Raw genomic sequence first — 23,123 nt, 5'->3', positions numbered from 1 at the left:
TTCCTAGCCCTCCCAGCGTACAAGGAGTCCGGCGTCTTGTCCTGGTACTCGTACATCTCGCTTGCCCACTTCTCGAACTCCCGGATGCAACCGACGTACTCCCCGTTGCACAGCACCAGCGGCCCGCCAGCGTGCATGCGCAGGTGATCCCTTGCCTTGCCCTCAAACTTCTGCACCAGCTCGGCTACAGCAACGAGGAACTCGCTCTCGATCAAACTGTCCTGGCTGTAGGAGAAGGTCTCCTGGTGCAGCTTCAAGAATTCACAAGCAGCGATCATCTTGGCCAGCAGCGGGTCGTTGACTTTCCCGATGATCTTCAGGTGCTGAGTGGGGCCGGACTTATTGTAGTAGTCGAATGCAATCGGAACCTGGCTGTGCCAATCGATGTACTCGATCTCTTTGACGATACCGTCCTCAACGAACTGCTTGAACATGGACGGTTTCGTGACGTCGTGCTGCCTCTGAACCTCTAGCAGCCTCTCCCGGTCGAACAGAACGCACAGAAACAACGATTTCTCGCCAGTCGGGCACACAAAGGCCTTAGAGATGTCCAGGTACAACTGTTTGTGTGTTTCCATGAAAACTTGTTTCCACTCCTCGTAAGGGATTTGCAGCGCAAGCTCACAGATCATCATGGAGGATTTCCTCATGGCAATGCCGCCACCATAACCAAGGTCTAGGTCGATCTCATACGTCTTCTCATCTACATCTGTGTTGGGCGCGAAATCCTGCGACAAGTAACCTGGCAAGAACGCGTCTTTATCTTCCTCCCGAATGCAGAACAATCCGATGACCCCGGGCAAGTTCTTGACGCACTGCGAAGACATGATGGCTCTGACGGACTTGAGACGTTGGCACTGATCTTGAGCCTACACAGCAGACAAAAAACACGCGAGTTGTCAGCGTGGTAGAGCGCAGTTGAAGCAGGCTTACTGTTCCAGCATGATGAGCAGCCCACTGGGAGAAAGATGGGTAGTTGACATTGTGCTTCACAACCACGAGCTTATTCGGCATCTCGTTGTTCAGCTCTCAAGTTCTTGCAGAGTAGACAACTCAATGCGATCTTCTTGACATCAAGTTATTTCCTGATCAACCACTGTCAGCCGGCTATAACAGTACACTTTCATCGCAGCATGTCGATTCCTCTCTGTGTTCGATGATGGCGAGGTTTTGCAACGGGAGAGTGATTATACAACCTATCGCTCCTTTATCCTTTAAAGGATCAATCATCAAGTCATCAAGTCACATCACATCGAATGAGGGCTGATTTTCCTCGAAGCACGCACTCTCAACATGGGGAGGATGATGAAGTTCAGGAGTGTTAGGAAGCTCAGCCTGCATGCCATGCTCCTTCTGAGACAGAGATCGCAAGAATCAATGCACCGATCCCCACGTCTCCTTCTCTTCCCCTTCCCCTCTCCCCCTCCCATCTTCGCTCTTCTCCACCTCCCATCCACTGCATGGCGCTCTCAGGTTTCGTCTCCAACGGTTCCGGCCGTTGGAGTTACCGTTAACGGTAACTGCTCTGAAACCGTCCGATGAGCGGCCTCATATAAACAAGATTCAAGGGTGGGGTGCTATCAATTCTCTGCAAAGACCGGTACTTTACTATATGTTTCTATCTATGTCGACCAGGGCGGGTATCCAATTGTACAGGTGGGGGTTGGTATTCAGACAGCAGGATGGCCGGCTGCATGGCGTTCAGTGCGCCTGTCATGGCGAGCTCCTCATCGAGCTCTTCATTCCTCTTTGCTCCTTCTCCTGCATCTTCTTTCTCTCCCTTCGTTCCTCGCTCTGCTGCCTTTCCTGTCCCTTCAAGAGCCTTTGCTCAAGCTCCGGATCGCAAGTACGGTGGAGTTCGGATGCTGCATGCGAGCAAGGACGGCGAGGGGATGGGACGCAGAGGTTCGATAGCTGCTATGACGTTCGCTCTTGCGACTTCTTTCCTTCTCCCCATCGAGGACGTCAATGCTGATACTTGCGCTCGTAAGGAGTGCCAGCCGAAGCCAAACTTCCTCCCAGGTGAGCAGCGGTGTGATAGATGTGGTTTGGATGGTCAAATTTTCATCTCATTGACTATGCGCTCTCTTGGATGCTCTCTTCTTCTCTCTATAAACTCCTTGACTTCACCTCTTACTGCTTTGACGCGAGCAGAAGGCTCGTTGCCGGACAAGAGTGAAATCGTGAGCATGCCTGCACTCAAGGGCAAGGACTACGGCAAGACCAAGATGAAGTACCCGGACTTCGTTGCCACGCCCTCAGGTCTGCAGTACAAGGATGTCAAGGTCGGCAATGGTGAGAGCCCGGAGGACGGCGACCGAGTTGTCTTCGATTGGGAAGGATACACTATCGGCTACTACGGCAGAATCTTTCAAGCTAAGAATGGCGTGAAGGGAGGAGCGTTTGCCGACGAGACAGGTGCTCTCCTGTTCCTCTCGTTTCCTCCCTGCTCACCCTCAACAGACTTTCAACGCTGTGTCCTCGGCAGCCACACTGTGGTAAGGCACTTGCTTGCAGCCGCCGCGGTTCACCAGCTCAAACTTTTCTCCAGATCCCTGGCCTTGAGGAAGGGCTGAAGGGCATGAAAGTTGGGGGGATTCGACAGCTTGTCGTCACCCCTGAGCTGGGGTACCCCGAGGACGATCCTTCCCATACTCGGGTGCTGCACCCATGCGCTGATCTCAGTGATGGTAACCGGGTTGAACTCAGGTCGGCCCGAAGCCATCGACCTTTGACGGCCAGAGAGCTCTCAACTTTGTAAGATAGAGGACAAGAGGAGAAGGGGAGGAGGAGTGACTGGTAGTCCGCAGGTCCTGTTCAACAAGGGGCTCATTGACAAGACCCTCCTCTTCAACATCAAGGTCATTCGAATTGACAAGAAGGATGGCGACGGAAACTACATTAGAAAGGGAAGCTCGACTTGAAACTAAACTAAACCTGAACTAAACAAGAGAAGAGAGAAACGAAAACTAAACTTACACCGGTCCCCCTCGGTACCACTGGGAGTGGTGGGGAGACGAGTCAACGTACCTGCAGTCGTAACCCGGCCTCGACCACGAGTCCCTCCGATCGCGCTCATGAGCTGGCTCCTCCATCCTATCCCTGCCCCGGTAGGAGTCGTACGAGTCGTACTTCCAGGAAGACTCCCTGGGCCTCCGGTCCTCATAAGAAGCCTTGGGATGCCAAGACCTCGGAGGAGTGGGTTGCCGGTACTTCCTGGTGTAGCCTCTGCCGTCTCCCTCACGGGGTGCTGGATGCCTGGCCTTCCAGCGATGGTGAGGGTCAGGACTTCGATCTCTTGATCGCGCTCGTTCTTCAGCTGCTACAGGACGATGCTGGAGAGGAGACTGATGCTGATGCTGATGCTGATGCTGAAGAGGCTGATGTTGAAGAGGCTGATGTTGAAGTGGCTGATGTTGAAGTGGCTGACGCTGAACATGCTGGGGCTGAACATGCTGGGGCTGAAGATTTTTGGGCTGGTGCTGGTGCTGCTGTCGAATGTTCTGCTGCTGTAGCTGTTGAGATTCTCTTGCATGCGGCAGTTCGTCGGGTCGCTCACAGACCTCCTGCGCTGGTTCCTTGCGGTAGCGAGAGGTGAGCCATCCGATGAGTGAGTTGTTGCCGCCGGTGGGCTCGCTCACTCCTCCCACACCCTTCCCTTTGAAGAGCTGCATGATCTTGTCTGCAAGCTTCGTCTCATGGAGTTGGATCTGCTGCGAGATCTCCTCCTTCTTCTTGTCTGCCTCCTCCTTCAGCAACTTCGGCATCTGTTCCTGCGCCTGCGTCCCACTGTCTCGATGGAACATTTCCAACGTGTTCCTCAGGTAAGCAGGCAGGAAATGCCTCCGCGACGGCATGTCCCTGCTGGCTGCCGACGCGCTAGAAGACCACGAATCACCTGCTGCTGCTGATGATGATGCTGCCGCACTGCGGGGCGGATCTCTTGACGACGAGTCATGCGGAGCATCGGAGAAGTTGTTATGCTGCGAGGGTAATACAGAGTCGCGCTCCCTCCTCTGGCTTCTGAACTCTTGAGGTGAAGCTAGGTCATGCAGTCGCGCAGAGATATCAGGGCGATTACGATGACGGTCATCCCGCTCAGCTCCCCTCCTGCTGTCCTGCGAATCCTTCGCTGCATCCTGCAAGGTCGACATCGGCTTATCCACGTGCTTCTTCTTCGGGATTCTAATGTCCTCCAACCTGAGAGGCTTTTCCCGCGGCAGGTTGGGGGAAGGCTGGGTCTTCTCTCGCGCATGTTCCCTTGCCTTCTCTCCGCCCTCCTCCGCTGCTCTCAGCCTCTCGATCTTTCCTTCGGTCAAAGTGCCCAGTGGCTGTGGAGTATGCGGAATCCTTTCAGCTTTTACGTGCTCCTTGTTGCCTTCAGCAGTCGACTCACAGTCCGACCTCGCGTCATGATCGTGATGATTTTCATTCCAATCACACGCCTCGAGCTCCAGGCTCCTTTTCTTCCTCTTCGGATAGATTCTGATCCTCATCGCCTCCTCGTTCACTTTGAACTTCCAAGTCCGATCGGCAAAACGAAAATCTGCGTAAGGACTTGACGCCAGTCTGTCAATGTCACCAGATTTCGATGGTATTGACGTGCAAAGACTGTCATGCTGAAGATTGGAATCGTCCCACATGCCATCGTGACTGATCTTCCTGCGCTTCGGGCGTACGACAATCCTTAGCTTCTCTGCCTCATCCTCTACTCGGAACTTCCATGTCCGATCAGCGAAATAGTGGTTCTTGAACGGGCTGTCTTGATCAACGGCTATCGAGAAAATCCTGTAAGAGCTCTTGGTTGAGAGTCTGTCGGAGAGCTGCGAGATACTGCGATGTTGGTCTTCTCCGTCTTGACCAAAAGATGGTTCAGCACGAGGTTCGTCTGATTGACATGGACGGACCAGCGGACTATCGAAGACTTTAGGACTAATCCGAATCTTGAGATTCTCTGCATCTACGGCAAAATTCCATCTTCCATCCCGAAAATTGTACTGTCCAGAACTGCCTTCCTCTTTGGAGATTTGAGAAACATTGGAAGTTTGAGAACTATCCTGCATGTTGCTTACATCGACATGCGCGACAGAACCAAGAGTTCTCTCCTTTTGGTCCATCGCATTCTTGTCGCCTTCATGGTCAACAGCATGACAACCAGGTGAAGTCTGGGAAAGTTGTTGATTCGGATTTTGTTCATCGAGCTCCCTGTTGCCAACAATGCATGCAGATTGTTTCCTGGTAATTTCAAATTGAGATTGCACCTGACCATGATTCTCATCGTCCAAATGTAACGACTCTATCCTCTGAGAAACATTCAGCTCAACAGTGGTCTCGTCATGCACCCCTCCTCTCGCTACTTCGTCTTGTTTCCTCTCCGAAGAGGCTGGTTCCGACTTAGCAAGTACAGGCTCGAGAATCCTTTCATCGTCTTCAAGCCTTGATGCATCATGCGAGGTGTTGGGAGGTTCAACCTCCGTCATAGGGAACTTCATCTCCTTCTGCGACATGTAGAGCTCAATGATCTCAAACGATTCTTCCTCACTTGCCCTCGAACTCAAATCCTCCTCCAGCTCCTCTTCATCCATCAGCTGATCTTCTTGCTCTCCATTTTCATTTTCCGAGATTTCTGCTTTTGTTGTTGACGGAATAGAAACAGATTGATCTCTGTCAGGCTGGCAGCCATCATGAAAGTTGAAGTCGGCAGTAGGAGCAACTTCTTTTTCTTGTTCCTCATCTTCTGGGTGGATCTGTTGAGAGTTTGCGAGCATCTGAGCAGCCAAATTCAATGATTTGACGGGGCTGACAGACGAGAAAGCAACAGGCCCGTTCGCTTGTTTTGCAGGGGTTGATTTCTCGCTGACAAAAGGAGATGAGAGGATTTCTCTCTCTGAGTCATCTACATCGGCCCTGGAGGATTCACTGACAGGGGATGAAGGTTGAAGTTCTGTCTCCTGCACCTTTTCATTTGCGTCTGTCTCATCTGAATCATCCACTCTGACTGCAGCGGATACCTCTTGAGCTGGATCCTGTAGTTTGTCAGGCAACTCGTCAACTTGTGATTTTTCTTGCAAATTCTGATCCTGAGAGCTTGTAGGCAACACAGAATCCCCGCTCCCCTGACTGAGAGCTTCCTCTTGAATGCTGTCATTTTCCTTGTGAACATCTGTGATGACTGTCTGGCTGCAACTTGTTTCACAGGCGGCCTTCAAATCTTGAGAAAGGTTTCTTTGCAATCGCCTCTTGGAGATGTTCCGGTAACTCCTGACTTTGCTAACCAACACGGGGGAGACTCTCTCCTCGACAATGCTGTCGAACCTTGCAGAAGATGAATCAACACCTAGTGTGTTGTCAACGTTTGAGACTTGCTTCGGGCCCTCTTGGGCAGCTTCAGGCGAGGTCGGCGAGGTCTGGTTGCCGCTATCGAGCTCCATGCTGACGTGCAACTCGCTATCCTCTTCATCCGCATCGAGCTCCTTAGAAATCGCCTGCTCTGAACCAAGATGACCAACCTCGGTGACAGCTGTAGTCGTAGGCCTGTTGCTGTTATCTGACGTCTCCGAAGTGATGTCCGAATCATATTCGCAAGATGATTGTAAGGTAATGGAGTCGTCTTCTTCCTTCTCCACCAAACTCTCCTCCTCCTCCTCCCCTTCCTTGTCTTCGGACATGTCCCGAACCTTGTTGGAAGACCCTCTCCTCTTGGTTCGTTTTGCCCCCTTCTTGGTTTTCTTCTTCCGCTGCGTCACACGTTTGACAGCGTTCGACTCCTCAACAACCTTCCCGCTGCCCTCCCGTCCGTCGCTGCATGCCTCACAGAACCATTCTTCCTGCGGAACGCAGCGGAGAGGAGGATCGAGACACTTCATGTGCCATCCCTTGTCGCAGCGGTCGCACAAGATCAGCTCGTTTTCTCCGTCCCTCCTCCTGCAGACCTCACACTCGATGTTCCTCACGAAGGCACAGCTAGAGCAGAGCCATTCCCCATCCGGAATCTCCTCAAGCGCAGGTTGATGGCAGAAGATATGGAACCCTTTGTTGCAACCGTCGCACAACAGAAGGTTCTCCTCGTCCTGCCCGTCCATGCAAATCTGGAGCCGTTGAAGTTAGTTGGGATACAGGGAGCATGATGCAAAAATGTCCTTGAAATGCACTCACCTCGCACTTGATATCTTCACCAACATACAGGTTTTCAATCTTTCCGGGCGGAGGAGATTTCTCTGATGTTGATGCTTCTTCCGAGTCCAAATCTTCTTTCCAGCTCCTCAGCAGCTTTTTGTTCTCCGTTGTGTTTCGGGCGCTAAGGCCGAAGAGGTTTGAATATTTTTGACCTTCCAACTTCTCGCGCCTGATTCAATCAATCACCAACATGTCTTGATACCACACGACATCTCAAAGGGCTCACTGGTCCTGCTTGAAAGGTTTCAAGATTGACCGCATGGAGCTCCTAGTCTTGTTCTTCTGCTTGGATTTGAGATGCTACAGCAGTGGTCAGGATCGTTCAGAGTGTCCGTCGATTTCACCTGTTCTGCTATCTGATCGGAAGTCTTCTTGTGTAGCCCTCGAGTCCACCTGCCGTCTGTTTCGTTGGCCCTCTTCTCAACTTCAGCAACAACCTGGGAATGACAACCAAAATCAGCCCCCTCCACTCGTTCCAAGACTGTCATCACCTCCTCCAGCAAGTTGGCGAATCTCACGTGCTTGCCGTTCATTCCAGACATGGTTGAGCTTGAATCGCTTGGTTGATAGATGAAAATGCCGAAGGCGTCGCGCTGAGCAAAGGCGTCGTTTTTTGCTTTCGAGCCTCCTTTCTCCTTGATCCCCATCAAATCTAGAATCTCCCGTTTAGGGATTCTTCCCCTTGAGCAAGATCTCGCATCAGAACACTGCGGGCCATCGGACTCTTTGTCATCATCGCATCCTTTCTCAGCCACACTAGGGTCCTCACAAGTTCCATCTGCACAGGATGCCTCGGAGGCGTTTGATTTCATTCCCTCATGCTCATCAAGGAGGCTGTGACCTTCGATGTCTTCCTTCACCTTTGTTTCGCAGCAGTCTTGCTCGCTCTGCATCTCGATCTCGTATATCCCAGCTGAGGGGTCAAAGCTGTTTGCCACAAAGAGCAAAGTTTCAGACCCTTCGTTCTTCAGTTTCATCCAGATCTCAGCGATAGAGATCCCCATCCCTTCTCTAGATTCACTGTAGTACCAGCAGTCCAACCCAACCTTGCAGGGAGGATCGTGCCCGATCAAAACTTTGGCTAAGGAAGACAAGGTCCGGAATTCGTGCTGTTTGCCATTGCACAACTGGAGATGCATGCCCTCGTTCACAATCTTCGCCTGATATTTCTTTCCATCCAGCTCAAATGACATCCACCCATCGTTTCTCATCATGTTGCTCTTTACACACGTCTCAAGATCAAACTCCTCGTCCTGGGCATCAGCGTCAGACTCAAATCACATCACGCTGGTCTCGGCTACAAACCGGTTCCGGTTTTTGACGCTGGTTTCGCGAGTTAGACTTTCTCCTGCCAACGTTCTCACAAGATGACTTATATTGATCATTTTCGCTCTTTTGGTCTAGAAGCGTGTTCTCCTTCCCAAAGTGAAGAGCATTCTTATCGCTGTTCCTCGTTCTCCGCAGGAATTCCTTGTCGTACTGAGCCGAATTGAAATCTCTCCCCTTCTCCTCCCCTCCAAAGTCTCCTCCTGTGCTTTCTGCTTCAGTTTGTTCCTGATCTCTCTCAGCCCCAACAGAGTTCGGCTTCCTCCTGCCCCGATAGCTATGAAGTGGTGGAATCAGCAACCACCTGCACTTTGTGTTAACGTCGAATCTCGATGTGATGGAAAACTCACGTCCGGTCTTTCAGTTTCGAGTTTCGGAGAAGCGCAGGGTAATATCTCTTGTTGACATTGACAAGAGCATCTACATTAATGCCGAATATCTGGGGGGAAAGTTTGCAAACGATCGACCAAAAACCACACCGGTACCTTCGCTATCTGCTGAGGCGTTTCGTTCTCCTTGCGACATTCATACCAAGAGAAGGGATCCTTGATCTCATTGTATTGCTTCACTGCAAGCTCCACCTGCTCACGCAACGAAGACAAGATGAAGTCACACTTCTGAGATCTTGTAAAGCATCGAAAGGTTTGTCTAACCTCGAACTCCTCCAAGTCTTCATATCCCATTTCTGAGGAAGGGCGTCTGTTTTCGGAGCACAATCACATTGCGTGATCTAAAACTTGCAGGATGTTTCACCGAATATCGTTGATCGACACTTCGTCAAAGCGAATACGAAACAAAGGAGCCGGTTCTCCAGTAGCCTTAATAAAGTGTTAAGGCATAGTTTGGACATACAAAAACAAGGGCAACCTCGCTGTAGAAATCAGAAATGGACGCTGGTAACCAGGATAAGACCTTGAAGATGAAATGATAGTTAGAAATGAGAAATCCAGACGTTGATGTTTCATCTCTCACCACGCCCTTTCCGTAGCCGATCTCTTTGCCATCGTCGTCCAGGATCATCCTTCTGACCTGAACAACCTCATTCACGACGAAGAATCGCCAGATAAGAACAACAGAGAACAGGTCTCAATCATCCTCTCAGACTCATTCAAGATTTCAGGAAACCCCGGCATCGTTCGCATTGCCAAGTAAGCTTACCCGCTTTCCAATCCATTTGCTTCCTGTCTTGAGAAAATCCTGAGAGTCTTCATCTTCTCCCTCCTGACCCGACGCTTCCACACAGCTTTCCAGCTCTTCTCCTCTCTCGCTCGTCTTCTTCCTCCCTCTCGGACGCCCTCGGGCACGGCATCGCGTCGCCCCCCGTCCTTTCGCCCCCGCCATCCCCCCCGCTAGCTGCTGCTATCTTGGCCGGGTGCTGGTCAATCACAATCGGCTGCTAGGCACTAAAAATTTGTAACGGAAATAACGTTTAAATCCGTTGCGGTGTAACGTCTGGGCTGGCTCTTCGTCATGGCGTTCAAGGAACCGACGCAGGCGGAGGTGAGAGGAGGAGGAGGAGAGAGGGAGAGAGAAGAGGAGGAGAGGAGGAGTGTGGGAGAGAGTGGGAGGGAGAGGAGAGGAGGAGAGGAGGAGAGGGAACGAGGAGAGGGAGTGAGGAAGCAAGGAGAAGATTGCAATGGAAAGAAAGCAGATACAAGTGAACGTAGAAGAGGTAAAGGTTGTCGCAAATAAATTGGAAGGAATGAGCAGCATAGGTTTGATGTATCAAAGAAAAGGACTAGGGAAGTGCGATTGATAGCAACATGTGCGGTCATTTGCACAAGGCTGCAAGCTTAGAATATCTTCCAAATAATTGGAGTCTGTTGGCTTCTATGACTCGTATTGCAGTTCTTCACGGCCCTAGCCGTATTCGGGCTGGTGCTCGTGGTGACTTCGGTCTTCATGACTCAAAAACCACCATGGATGGCAGGAGAGGTGAAATATAGTCTTTGAGAACCTTGACAGCATGGGAGGGGATTGTTCTGAAGTCTCTGCAGGAAGCGGACCTTGGCGTTTCTTCACCTTACCAAACTCCCGCAAGCCCCCCTGATGAATATTCCGAAGAGGAGATGCAGGAGATGCAGGGCACTCAGGCCGAGAAGGCGTTGAAGACTCAGTCTCTAGCCGTAAGGGGGAAGCAGCGGCTGTTGTCCGGAAAGGCGGCAGTCGCTCTCGCAGCGTCACATCCAGGAGGAATGATTCACACAGACGATTCCTACATCACTGTTGGATCCAGGCCAAGGACTCAGTCTCTTGCGAGAAGCTCGAAAGTTTCTCAGCAAGCTAGACCGGTCCTCAAGTATCGAGGACAGGACCGTGTGGTTTCGCTCAGGAACGTTCAGCCCTCCATGTACCCCATGATGGGTCTTGCTGAAGCTCCTCAATCCTCCTCTACACCCAACCAGCACTTTGCTGAAGCCATCAGGAAGGTGCATGCTGGGGATGGCGAGGTGAGAAGCGTTTGCTGTGAGCGCAGCTTTGCTGACGTGTACGCATGAAGTACGTCGCAACTTCAGAAGGGGGACAGGTTTCCGTGCCGCCGATCACAAGGTTGGAGAACGGGCTTGATGACGTCGGGGGGGACCGGGAGGCGCACGCGGTCGATTCAGGTGCGCGCGGAGAGTCGGAGTAGACGGCAGCTGACCTGATGTTGGTGGCGACAGCGGACGCAGACCGATGGGCGTACTACGGCGCCATCTTCATAGTGTTGGTGGGGTCAGCCATAGTTCTTCTATACAACCTTCTTCCCAAGGGATCGATAGAAAGAGGTGCCGCCGCGTGCTTGCAGGCTGGATGAGACGCTGATGATTGTGCAGCCATGGCGGGAGACATTGGTGTGTATGACCAGTACCCCAAGGACGGGAAGTCCAGCGACTCCCAGGGTCAGGAGAAGGTGGAAAAGGATAACAGGTGGAGAGATTTGGCGCTGATGTTGATGCATGTTGACTTGTTGGAGCAGGGGAATGAGATCGTACAATGTAGATGCAGACACGAGCGATCGGGTCCAGATGTCCTCGATCGAGAGGGATCTGCGACTTATCTAGGCCTGCAGCTCTGTAAATATAGAACAAGGACTGACCTCAACAGCATACTTTATTCTCCATTAAGATGAGTGTGTTTTGATTGATGGACGAGATCTTTCAATAGCATAATCATTTCATTTTATGTATTCACCGCAAACAACCTCCTCAGCCTCCCTGCCTCCTCCTTCATCTCCTCGAACGTCCTGTCCTTCCGCTCTGAATCTTCCGGCACGTGCAGCTTCGTTGGACGAGCATCAAACTCCTCGATCTGCACATCATGTCACACTACATGCAAGGATATCCCTGCAACCTCGCCGAACCTTGTCGTACACGTCGTCGTTCCTCTCGAAGTCCCCGACCGCCCTCGGCAGGATGTGAAAGTGAACATGAGGGACAGACTGCCCGGCAGCCTTCCCGTCTTGCACAGCGATGTTCAGCGCTGAGGCCTTGTACTCCTCCTCCACCCTATGACCCACTTCTCGCACTGTCTTCCACAAGTCCAGGGACTCCTCCTCATCCAGCTCCTTCTCCCTGTCGACTACCCGCTGCGGTACCACCAGCACATGCCCGGGGACGATCGGCCGGAGGTTCACGAATGCGGCGGACAGGCCGGACGGCGACCGATAAAAGATATGGTCTTCGGGTATGAAGAACCGCCCGAACATAAGGCCGTCCTTGCCTTGACTGGAGGCACGTCAGAGGACAGCAGGAGACAAACTCGCCCTGGCACTAGCTCGATGACCCACATGTCCGAGTTCTCTCACCTTGTACTCATCTGGACGGCGGAGGAGGGAGGAGGTCGGGCGAATGCCGCCCTGAAGGCGGTAGCTGTGCTCCCTTGAAAGGCTGCGAAGAGCGTCATGGGTGCATGGCAGGGCAAGGGGCCAGGACGGACCGAGGTAGCTGAAGAAGGGGAGCTGAAGCCGGAGGAGCTTCGAGTTCCTCAACCTTGGAAAACTCATCACTAGGAAAGTTCATCATCATCAGTGGATTGTCGTCGAGTAGTAGAGATCGCTCTTAGGAGGCAAACAGTGTAGAGGATCGCTCTTCAAACACAAACAGAGGAATTTTCACTTGTTCGCCTCTGCACCTTGATGGGATCACCTATGCTCTAAGTTTTCTCCCTCTCTGTCATCCTGTATCATGTCTCCCTCCATGAATCCTGTCTTTCTCCCTCCATCCTGCCTCCCTCCATCTACCCGCTCTCTTTCTCTCTGTCTTCGTCTTCGTCTTCGTCTTCGTCTTCGTCTTCGTCTTCGTCTTCGTCTTCGTCTCTGTCCCTGTCCCTGCCCCCTCTCCCTCTCTCCTGCTTGTCAGTCCGACCGGAATGATCGTTCCGATCGTTCCGGAGTTCTCTCGTTCCCATGACAAACCCCTACCCGTCCGTGAAATACCACTACCCACTGATTCGAAATGGTACCCCTCATTCTTAGTCGAAGTTCATTAATCAAATCCGGTAATTTGGTACCACCATCTTTGCAGTACCCTCTTTTCAGGACCCACCCCGGGGCATTCGTGATGTCGTCGTCAGCATGGAGCGAAAGAATGCCGGGAAGGAGGAAGAGGAGGAGGGGAGGGGAGGGGAGAAGGGAGGGGAGAAGGAGAAGGAGAAGGAGAAGCAGAGCCAGAGGGAGAAGGAGAGAGGAAGAGGGAGGTGTCGAAGATCAATGCGAGTAGGATGATGGATGGTTCTGAAGGAGGATGCAGGCGATAAACTGAGGTGGGATCCGGATCGGGATGAGAACGAGGAGGAGGAGTGAGAGTATGTGAACTATCGACAGCGATCAGAACAAGAGGAAAGAGTGATGACTTAGTGGAGATACACATCTTACTTCTTCATGAAGAATCCATTCATCTCCACCTGAAACAACATGACCCTTTGCTGCAGGAATCTTATTCTGCCCTGTACAAGACGTATGATCAACTAGCTGTGTGCAACTTCGACTGACGATGGGAAGCTTCTGGTCTCGCGCATCTTCTCTCCTGGAAAGGGCCTTGAGCTCCTTCCGCTCGTCCACACGAAGCACAGCCACAACCATCCTGATAGGAGCAGCCATCGTCATCGTCCTTGGTATGGCGTGGATGGGAGGCGGGAGCCTGAGCAGCTACTCTCTTCCTCCTACGGCTCGATGTGCAGACACCACAGACATCCTGAACCCCTCGACCAAGATGTGCCAGGTTGCGAACCCTTGGGCCCTCTCCTTTCTCCGAGGGCAGGGCTGGTCTACTTGCGCCGCCGACCTTCCCGGCATTTCGGTGTTGCAGCGGCACCATGACAGCACGGGGAAGTTCTTCTACCCCTACAACAGAGCAGCTGAGGTGAGGGAAGTCTACAAGAGCTGCACGCCCATGTGTGCGGCGCAGGAGGACGCGTACCACTCTCAGCTTCAGATGTGTATAGTACGCTACCCGGCAGCGAGGATGTGGCTGGCAGGATACGGCCAGTCGTGCTCGAGCTCGAGCGAGGGCAGCGGGTTCATCTCCAAGGCAGAGGAGGGAGCCTCTCGCTCCCTCGTCCAGCAGTTCGTGTACGCGCCAGCAAACGCGAGGCAGGTCGGGAAGTTCTACAAGACGTGCAGGACGACCTGCGCGGTAGGGGATGGGATCATGGCAGACGGGAAGCACTGTCAGGTGAAGGACATGGACGCGCTGCGGTTCTTCAACGAAGGGAACAAGCAGTGCGTGTCGAGCGGGCCTGGAGTCTCCAGCATCTCCAACACCAAGGACGGAGGATACTTCTACCCCCTCAGACTCGGGCCCATCGTGCAGGCCTGGTACTTGACGTGCAAGAGAAAGGAAGGGATTCGTGCTAGCAGCAGCCGCTCGGGCCTCTCGGACAGGATGGGGAGTGGAGGGAGCATGGCGCAGGGGATGGGGGGGGAGAGGAAGCCGGCGCGCCATGGCGTGCAAATTCTGTTCCCGTACCCGAAGCGAGCAGACAGGATGTCGATAACGTTGTGCAACTACGCGGACAGAACATACTTCTACAAGGGCGGGAAGAAAGGATCCGAGAAAGTGGCTGTGCCAAGGTGCTGCGGAGGAGGCAGGAGGCAGGAGGCAGGAGGCAGGAGGCAGGAGGCAGGGAGCTGGATGGAGGCAGGAGGGAAGCAGGGGAGATGGAGAGGGAGGGCAAGGAGGGGAGGGCGAAGGTGGAGTGGGAGGGAGGAAGTTGACTGGCTTGCAGTGTGGGGGTTGGGGAGGCATGTATGTCGATTCCTCTCGATCAAGCATGCAAGGATGAAGTCTGCTGGGAGAGAGGCGCCGTTGCCCCTTGCGAGACTCGATCTTGTTTCCTCAACAGGTAACCTCTCCTCGCCCTCCTCCTCTCCTCCTCCTCCTCTCTCCCTTTCTCCTCCTCTTCTCCTCCTCCATTCAGCGCTTCCCTCCTCTCCATCGCATCAGCTCACCTTGACGTTTCTTGCAGCGCAAAGGCCGTCACTGCCGGCATTTCTGTTGTCTCGTCGGGTCAAGGAAGGTATGAGGTCGTCGTCATCGTTTCCTCCTCTGACTTTCCCCCCTCCAGCGCCGTCTGCACCGTCGTCTGTACGGCTTCCAAGGCTGAATGCAAGGTAGAAGACGGGGAATGCGCTGTGAAGGGAGAGGATGGAGGAGAGAGAGGAGGAGGAGAGGAGAGAGGAGGCAGGAGACGAGGAAGGGGGAGAGGAGGGAGGGAGAGGGGAGAGAAGAAAGTGGCATCCTGGAATGGCTGCAGCACGAGGCTGTTCTTCCTGTGCCTTCATTCTCCTTACCCCATGCATCCTAGACCACCACTGCTGTCTACATCGCCCCGGCGCACTGCGCGTACGTTCAGGTCAAGAGACTCAGCTGCTCTCCTGCTCCTGCTCCTGCTCCTCCTACTCCACATCATCTTCATCCTCCTCCATGTCTGTCCACCTTCTTTCATTCTTTCATTCTTTCATTTCAGGTTCTTCCCAGCGCAGTGGACCTCGTCGAGTTTCCTGCGCCCTACGACAGCATGGCGAAGGTAGACATCGCTGTCTCACAGTCTTCTCCTCCTTCCACTTGCCTTCTGCTGCTCACCTTCCTACACTTTCATGCTGCTTCTACTCCTTCCTCCCTCTCCCTCTCCCTCCTGCTTCTACTCCTTCCTCCCTCTCCCTCTCCCTCCTGCTTCTACTCCTTCCTCCCTCTCCCTCTCCCTTGTGCTTCTACTCCTTCCTCCATCTCTCTCTCCCTTGTGCTTCTACTCCTTCCTCCTTCTCCCTCTCCCTTCTGCTTGTCACGCTCTTCTCCTCTCAGGTTGTCTTCCCCTACCCTACCAAGTGGAAACCTGGACCAGGATCGAGCACACGGTAGATCTTGATCTTACCTTGTTCTTGCGTTCTCCTGTCTCCTCTACCTTACCTCTACTTTGCCGTCCTAACGCCCGATTCTCCTCTCCTCTCCTCTCCTCTCCTCTCTTCTCCCCAACCCACGCCTCTTCTGTCCCTTCCTCTCCCCTCCGCTCCCCTTCTCCTTCGCTGAATGTTCTCGCAGCAAACTCTCTCCCACCACCATCAGCATCTGCAATTGGGGCTATGAGGACTACTGGTTCAGCACAGGTTGGCTGACCTCAGCCGTCGTTCCACCTGATCCACCACCAGGCGACTCCACGGATGAGGCATGGAAGCACGGGGCTGGGCATGTGTAAGTAGAGGAAGAGAAGCAGGAGGACGAGGACGAGGACGAGGACGAGGACGAGGACTACGAGGAGAGGCGGAGCATGAAGAGGGAGTAGAGAGGAAGGAAAGCGAAGGGGGCAGGGTAGGGAGGGAGGAAGAGGGAAATTGGGTCAGCAGTTGCCTTGACCTTTCTCTCCCTTTCTCAGGCTTGTCAAGCCCATCGGTAGAGGAACGGACGGATGTGTCGTCGTGAACGCTGAGCAGCTGAGTTGGAAGAGAGGTGAAACAACCACCTGCTCTGCCCCTCCTGCCCCTCCTGCTCCTCCTGCCCCTCCTGCTCTGTCCTCAACTTGTCCGTTTCAGGTTACATCGCGCCCTGTCCATCTGGAGAGGCATCCTGTGCTCGTATCCTTGCACAAGAGGTAGTTCCCATAGAAGCAGAGAAGGGGGAGAGGGAGGGAGCAGGAAGCAGTCGAGAGTAGTGACAACAGGAGGAGGGGTCCGAGGAGGAGGGAAAGGGGGAGTAAGAGGTTGAGGAGGAAGTTTAGGAGGAGAAGGAGGAGGAGGAGGAGGAGGAGGAGGAAGAGGGGAGGGGGGGAGGAGGAGGTGGTGGTGGTGTAGGAGGAGGAGGAGGAGGAGGAGGAGGAGCTGACAGCATGGGTCAGGTGCACGCAGGAGTGAATGTTGTGAATCCCACGGAGGCAGGACAAGCACTGTGTAACGTTGAATGCGCGTCGGACGCGTCTGTCTGCAAGACAACTACTGTGAGATCGAGAAATCGTCCTCTATTATCTTTCTGCATGCTCTCAGCCATCTTATATCGATCTTCCTCCTTCTCACTCCCCTTGTTCCTCCTGACCTCGTTTGCTTCTACTCGCCTCCCCCTCCCTTTCCTGTGCCTTTGATCCTCTGCCGCTCCCTCACTTCCAACTTCATCTCCCTCCCCCTCCTTCCTTCCTCCTTCATCGTCCCCCCGCATGGCTCTACTCACTCTGCCCTCCTGCAGGTAATCTTGATCTCCCCGGTGAAATGCGACAAGGTTCACGTCGCGACCATGTGAACAGCAAAGACGTTCTCCCTACAACCCCGTGTAAAAACATTTTCATTCTCTGCCCTCGCTTCTCATGTCCTTCCTTGTATTCATCTTACATAGCCCCTACTCCTCCTCCTCCTCTCCTCCTCCACTGGCACCCCCCCCGCATCCCGCGGACTACGGGAGGGTGTATCATCGTGCTGCTCTCACAAGTCGATCCTGCCATGAGTTCAGCAGAGCACCCCCAGCACGACACAACTACCTCCAGCTGTTCCCCAGCCATGCCGGACTCCCAGTAGCTGCGGATAGGACTTGCTCTGGATCGCGAGCTGCTGTTGTCGGTGTCGACGCTCAAGGGGGAGCTGATGATGACGCTTCCTGCCTCCAAGCTGAGACAACGAGTCAGCCAGCTCACTGGAGCACGTAGCAAGGACAAAGCACGAGCAACATGTGCGAGAAGCGCAGGAGTGATGAGGAGAGGAGGACGGAGACGATGACGATGACGAGGAGGAGTACCACGAGGAGGAGGAGGGGAGGGAGAGGTGCAAGGGGAGGGAGAGGAGGAGAGGCAAGACGGTTACCTGCACTTCTAGGATGGAATGAGAGGAGGAGCAAGGTGATCGAGGAGAGGAGGAAGGTTGGAAGAGGAGGAGAATGTACATAGATGGGATTGTTGTCACTACTGATACAAAAGAATAGATGGGGATCTTATAGACAGACACAGGTGGCAATGTTACATAAGACAGTGGGATCAATATGCTACATCAGGGAGCCCAAACTGACTCATGATTTGATTGGGAACGTCGAACTTCGGACATCATCCGGGGCCGGGCCGGCCGGGCCGACAGTTCCGAACTGGGCCGGCGGTGGCCCGGGTTCGGGCCCGAACCGTGAACTGGCAGTGGGCCGGGGCAGTTTTCTAGGATGCAGCGGCAGTTTTAAAAGCAGTGTTGTATACATATATGATACAAATTGTATTGAATATGTAGATATTTTATAAATAACAGTACAACTTTGTAAACGTGGAAGGGAATCAGTAGCAAAATAAAAAGTCTCACACAGATTTGTATAGCGTCGCCTCTGTCGTAGTAACGAAATGGCGGAAGTAGGCGAGGCAAAGGGAGGGGAAGGCAGAGACAAGAAAGCAGAGAGGGAGATGGTGGAGGAGTGTGGAAGAGGGGGAAGAGACAGAAAGGGTGAAGGGCCAGAAGAGGGGAGGGGGAGGGATGAGGAGAGGAGTGAAGAGGGGATTGATGAGGAGATTGAACTGGAATTCGTTTTCCTTTGTTCGGTGAGCAATGGACACATCAGGCGAGACGCTAACAGATCTATGGAGATTTTACATTCACATGAGAGAAAGATGATGGAAAATGATTTCCTCATGTAATGTAGATGAAATGAATTTATGGCAACATCCCAAAGGGGCAAACTATCATTGAGAGCTGAGACTGAACCAGTACGTAGACCTGGCAACAACTTGTTGGCACTGAGACATAATCAAGAATTGAATGGAGAGACATGTCTTATAAGATCAGATACCAGTATTGAGCTAGATCAGACAAACCAGTGCTCCTTCAAGTGTTGAGCAATGTTTCCTCTTACGCTAAACATCCCAGTGTTGATATCCGGACACCGAGGATGTTTTGTACATAGTTGTATTGAAACTTTTCGAATCATACGGAATACTTTCTCATTTTACACTTTCTGTATGATGAATGTTGGGTACATCGGAACCGACAGTGATTGCACAAGAGTTCCCGACGCCTTCAATAATATTCCTATATTTCTTCATTTTCTTTTATCATGCTCACCCTCTCTGCGCACGATTCCTGATCCATTGCATTGATATCACAGAATGCCTAAAGCCTTCGATCCGATCGGAGCTGCCAACTTTGATTTTCCCATTGGGTCCGAGGTCTGCTCTTTTGGTTTGGCACTACAGCATGGATGAAACTTACGTTGCTTACAGAATGATGTTCTTGCCCCAGCAAACATTCGCGAGAAGAAGGCAAAGGATGCATGGCTCAAGATTATGAATGCAAGACACCTCAGGCATCTCCTCCGAGAATGCTATAGGAGGTTTGATAGCTCCGTTCTCTTCTGGCTCAATCCCCGTTGACTTGCAGCCTTCACGCAGAGAAGGAGTGAATCATAAGGACAACTGCAAAGAGTTTGCACAAGCTTACTTTGAAGGTGCATGGGACAAGAATATCTCGTATTTACAAGCTTGTGACTTGCATTTGCAACAACAGCCATCCAGCAACCTATGTTCACCGGAGGTGCAGGAGCATTGAAAGCCAATGCCGCGAACCGCCAGAAGTAATGGGGTTTGTTTATGAATTGCATCCGATGCTGACTGCTCCTCTACTGCAGGCACCAAGCTGAATCTGAACACTGAGGCTGGAATTTCATTTGCGCGTTTCAGCTGATCGGATAAAATCATTCAACGTGACGCAATGACGGCGGCAGGCGGTCAGTTATCCCACCGACCGTACCATCCTGGAGCATCGACGGAAAGCCTCAATCCAAGCCTTTGCAACCCTTCCCTACCGTACAGTGGTCGAATCCAATAAAACTCCAGCAATCGTCATTCATGTGAACAGCTCGGGGCCGCGAAACTTGGCAGTCACCGTCCGAGGCACTGAGCCGGGGCCGGGCCAGCGGCGGCGCCGGCGGCGCGGCGCGCGGCGCCGCCGCCTCAGAGTTACGGTGGACTAGCCGGCGACGGACCGTTCCGAAGTTCGCCACAGCCAGTGTGATGGCGCCAGCGGCCGGGCCGCACGTCCGCGAACTTCAGTGACAGAGTCTTCTTTACTCAAAGTTAAGTTAAAAATCAGTACGAGGACAATCAGGAGAGTCGAGGAGGCTTGACCCTGACACTGTCGCACAGGCCGCCGGCGTCACGGTCACACACTGCCGGGCCCTGATCCGACCAACGGACCGTGAAGCCTACCGTGAACAGTGTCTGGGCCGCCGGGCCCGCCGCCGGCGTGCCGCCCCGGGCCACGCCGGGCCCGGCACACGTCAATCATCCAGCCCCCGGCGTCCCGTGACTGCAATTTTATGTGGGAAAGGGTAGGGTAGTCATAGGGATTATTGGGGTGGGATGATCTTTTTGTGTCTGTTCCCGAGCAGTACCCCCTCATTCTCCTAGGAGAGCCTAGGTGGGTAGTTTAATAGATAAACGCCACGAATCTATCTACCACGGGTACTCTCCCTCATGATGTGACGGAATATGTGAATACCCTTCTGAACGACGAACTAAGTTTTCGCACAGAACTGCCGTCGTATGATTGAGAGCCGCGACTCTCCGTCATACAACGGCAGTTGTTTTTTTTTGCCAAATTGTCTTCGGATGTTGTTGGAGCCTTACATGAATCCTACCAAATGATGCCAGTCAGTCACTTCAATGATCACATGTCGTAAACATCGGATCATAATGGAGGCAGGCACCGGGCAGGCAGGCAGGCAGGGAATTAGGCATCGAGTCCCGAGGGACGCAGTCTGGGTAGGGAGGGGGCGACAACAATCATTGAATTCACCTCAGGGGCGACGTAGGTGATTCGGTCTTTCAGGAAACACATTGAAACAAGTGAGTATATTCAGTGCAGCATTCAAGTCCCTGGATTTGATCGGCTTTCCTTTACAGCTGTCACGATAACAGTTAGATGAAAAGGTGAATTACAGGAGTATACAAAACTTGACATTACCTCGATGATCTGCAAAATTTCAATCCTCGTACTTCACTTTTCCTTGTTTTCAACCTACAGGTCTCGTCTGGTTCTTTCCCTGTATTTTCAATCCGTCGAAGCACATCGAGCTCAGAACCACAATCGTTACAGCACTTGGTAGTACGGTATTCGTCAACATCTAACGACTCTGTAGTTTAAGTTACTGTCACGGAGTTGTCACGATGCAGAGCATCGGTCACGCTCATGTCACGTTGCATAAAACTAAAACACAATAGAAGGGGTCAAAATTAAATGGGGTGGGTTTGTTTAGTCAAATGGAGGGGTCCTCATATACGTTTGTCACACGATACAGCTCGAAAAGAATTATTTTCGAGACTTAAACACAGACATAGAATGACACGCTGACGTAAGATACGCTGATTTTCGTAGTAAAGATGAGAGATCACAAGGAGGCCTGCATCTGAAATGCACCCACCCTCCACTAGGTTTTACCGAAAATCGTTCAATTGCACCCCACAAATTACCCATCACTACCCCCATTTTTGATATTACCCCTTGACCCTACCCTCTCACCCCTCATCTCGTGAAACGCTCCTCTTGCTCCTCCAACACAGCCGTCCTCGATTTGCTCCTTGGCTGCCCTTCGACCCTTTGGTTCCCTGAGTCGCAGCGATTGGTATCTGAACACGCGTTCCTCGATCCCTTCACTCGTACTTCCCACCTCTCCTCCGCATTCCTAACGTTTCGACCCCTCGATTGGTCTTCCCTCCTTTCAATTCGTTCTCATCAGCTTTCCCGGTTTCACAGAAGGGTTCCAAGGATTTTTTTTCGCAGCAATTACAGTGTTGAGTTCTGCTCGCAGAATCTTCTTCTAGTTTGAAGGCTACTATTGAAAAGTAAGATTCTTATCGTATCGTTTCCGGTCTGTCGGCTCAATCGATTTGTTCGCCTTTGACAAGGATGGTGGATTTTATGGAAGTGAACTCAGCGGTGAAATTGTTGAAATACTCCAAGGAGGGGCAGAGAAGCTTCAGAGAGAAAGAAAGACATCAAGAATTCGCAAAGAGATTGGGACTGGTATCCTCTGAGCACAACCTCATGTTCTTCGACTCGGCAGCAAAACCCGCCGTGGCATGTCGCAAGGAAGAGGTCACCGCCAAAGAAGGCAACGACACTGTGCAGACGAAACTCAATGATGTTTACTGCTGGATAGTAGCAAGCATGTTCGTTATTAACGTCATCTTCGTCGTTATGATCTTCGTGTTGACTCCCAGGACGTCCACAGACACTTGCTCTTAGTCATGTAGTCTTGAGTCATTTTAACATCGGTTTTTCCACACCTCTTTGGACTTGTAAATACAACTCTGTATCATGAAAATCTGATTGCTCGAGTGAAATGGGTGCAATCGAGTTCTCCCATGTCGATGAGATAGATTTGGGGCCCTGCCTCTGTTTCCTGAAGAAGGTCAAGCTTGTTTGCTGTGGATTGGTAAATGAGCATTGTCTCAACGAATATGCATTCAGTGATAGTCAGAAGGATAGATAGTTTGTAGAGTAGAAAATCAAGATGTTCCCTCACTCGTGTATCGATTGAGCAAGTTACATGGTATGAAGCTGAAAGAAGCCTTAAATCGACTCGTCATACCTGATCCTCAGTGAGCTGATGGAGGAGTAACAACCACGGATCCAGCGCTGAGAGATTATGTATTGAAGGGTAGGGAGGGAGGAAGAAAGGATGACTTTCAAGGGCACTAGCGAGAAAGTGCCTAGACTGCACACTGAGGCAGTTCGGAAGCGGCAGAGACGGCAACATGAGCGCCATGGAGAAAAATTTCAATGGAGAAGAAACTATGGCAATCGTCTCCACTATCGGCAGCTCATGTAGAAACACTGACCTCTCCTACACTTGTCACGATGCTCTACGTCTGACGCCAGCAGAGGTGGTGAGCTCGACTCTTATCCCCCTCGTTGCCTTCCTGGGTGGGACCGACTGGAAATGAACCAGCAGGGCCCTAAACACTGGGTACCCGGGGGTGTGGGGGGCATGGGGAAGGGAGCCAGGAGCCAGGAGCCAGGAGCCAGGAGCCAGGAGCCAGGAGCCAGGAGCCAGGAGCCAGGAGCCAGGAGCCAGGAGCTAGGAGGGGGAAGCATCAACGATCAACACGTGGAACTGAGGGAAGATAACATTTCCGGGTACGCCCTCGGATTGAGGATGAGATGAAGCAAGAAAAGATGAGGGCTTGATCGGGAT

The 23,123-nt window shown here is 52.4% G+C and overlaps 8 protein-coding genes across 8 annotated transcripts; 5 read left to right on the top strand and 3 right to left on the bottom strand.

Moving 5' to 3' along the window:
* Positions 1-162: 162 nt before the first annotated feature.
* GUITHDRAFT_153601 (hypothetical protein) lies at positions 163-651 on the bottom strand (the record flags this gene model as incomplete). The annotated part of the gene is made up of 1 exon (XM_005829308.1): positions 163-651. A coding segment is annotated over one exon (489 nt), but the record flags the coding sequence as incomplete, so codon positions are not given.
* A 1,502-nt stretch (positions 652-2,153) lies between these two features.
* GUITHDRAFT_95747 (hypothetical protein) lies at positions 2,154-2,965 on the top strand. The gene is made up of 5 exons (XM_005829307.1): positions 2,154-2,418; positions 2,464-2,498; positions 2,552-2,659; positions 2,710-2,757; positions 2,811-2,965. The coding sequence occupies exons 1-5, from the start codon at positions 2,190-2,192 to the stop codon at positions 2,922-2,924; spliced, it is 534 nt and encodes a 177-aa protein (XP_005829364.1). The 5' UTR covers positions 2,154-2,189; the 3' UTR covers positions 2,925-2,965.
* Positions 2,966-6,800: 3,835 nt separating this feature from the next.
* Positions 6,801-7,082, bottom strand: GUITHDRAFT_73973 (hypothetical protein; the record flags this gene model as incomplete). The annotated part of the gene is made up of 1 exon (XM_005829306.1): positions 6,801-7,082. A coding segment is annotated over one exon (282 nt), but the record flags the coding sequence as incomplete, so codon positions are not given.
* Positions 7,083-9,972: 2,890 nt separating this feature from the next.
* GUITHDRAFT_141326 (hypothetical protein) lies at positions 9,973-11,546 on the top strand (the record flags this gene model as incomplete). Its single annotated transcript, XM_005829305.1, has 7 exons — positions 9,973-10,002; positions 10,351-10,437; positions 10,500-10,952; positions 11,030-11,111; positions 11,166-11,270; positions 11,319-11,412; positions 11,462-11,546. The coding sequence occupies 7 exons, from the start codon at positions 9,973-9,975 to the stop codon at positions 11,544-11,546; spliced, it is 936 nt and encodes a 311-aa protein (XP_005829362.1).
* A 118-nt stretch (positions 11,547-11,664) lies between these two features.
* Positions 11,665-12,190, bottom strand: GUITHDRAFT_73962 (hypothetical protein; the record flags this gene model as incomplete). Its single annotated transcript, XM_005829304.1, has 2 exons — positions 11,665-11,793; positions 11,846-12,190. 2 exons carry the CDS (start codon positions 12,188-12,190, stop codon positions 11,665-11,667), a joined length of 474 nt encoding a protein of 157 aa, XP_005829361.1.
* Positions 12,191-13,475: 1,285 nt separating this feature from the next.
* Positions 13,476-17,261, top strand: GUITHDRAFT_164163 (hypothetical protein; the record flags this gene model as incomplete). Its single annotated transcript, XM_005829303.1, has 12 exons — positions 13,476-14,554; positions 14,710-14,826; positions 14,950-15,000; positions 15,049-15,094; positions 15,289-15,336; positions 15,451-15,510; positions 15,786-15,838; positions 16,023-16,172; positions 16,354-16,427; positions 16,511-16,569; positions 16,813-16,911; positions 17,154-17,261. The coding sequence occupies 12 exons, from the start codon at positions 13,476-13,478 to the stop codon at positions 17,205-17,207; spliced, it is 1,890 nt and encodes a 629-aa protein (XP_005829360.1). The 3' UTR covers positions 17,208-17,261.
* Positions 17,262-19,032: 1,771 nt separating this feature from the next.
* On the top strand, positions 19,033-19,770 carry GUITHDRAFT_153600 (hypothetical protein; the record flags this gene model as incomplete). The annotated part of the gene is made up of 5 exons (XM_005829302.1): positions 19,033-19,095; positions 19,150-19,259; positions 19,318-19,373; positions 19,433-19,499; positions 19,554-19,770. 5 exons carry the CDS (start codon positions 19,036-19,038, stop codon positions 19,576-19,578), a joined length of 318 nt encoding a protein of 105 aa, XP_005829359.1. The 3' UTR covers positions 19,579-19,770.
* Positions 19,771-21,832: 2,062 nt separating this feature from the next.
* Positions 21,833-22,171, top strand: GUITHDRAFT_111656 (hypothetical protein; the record flags this gene model as incomplete). The annotated part of the gene is made up of 1 exon (XM_005829301.1): positions 21,833-22,171. One exon carries the CDS (start codon positions 21,833-21,835, stop codon positions 22,169-22,171), a length of 339 nt encoding a protein of 112 aa, XP_005829358.1.
* Positions 22,172-23,123: the final 952 nt, after the last annotated feature.

Source organism: Guillardia theta, assembly GCF_000315625.1.
Source record: "Guillardia theta CCMP2712 unplaced genomic scaffold GUITHscaffold_53, whole genome shotgun sequence".
Classification (NCBI taxonomy): domain Eukaryota; class Cryptophyceae; order Pyrenomonadales; family Geminigeraceae; genus Guillardia; species Guillardia theta.
This window is presented reverse-complemented; position numbering and strand designations above follow the sequence as displayed.

Coding starts and splice junctions, on each gene's coding strand:
- GUITHDRAFT_95747 (XM_005829307.1), top strand. CDS start 2,190: ATGCCTGCACTCAAGGGCAAGGACTACGGCAAGACCAAGATGAAGTAC. Junction 2,499..2,551: donor TCCTCGGCAGCCACACTGTG/GTAAGGCACTTG, acceptor ACTTTTCTCCAG/ATCCCTGGCCTTGAGGAAGG. Junction 2,758..2,810: donor GCCAGAGAGCTCTCAACTTT/GTAAGATAGAGG, acceptor GGTAGTCCGCAG/GTCCTGTTCAACAAGGGGCT.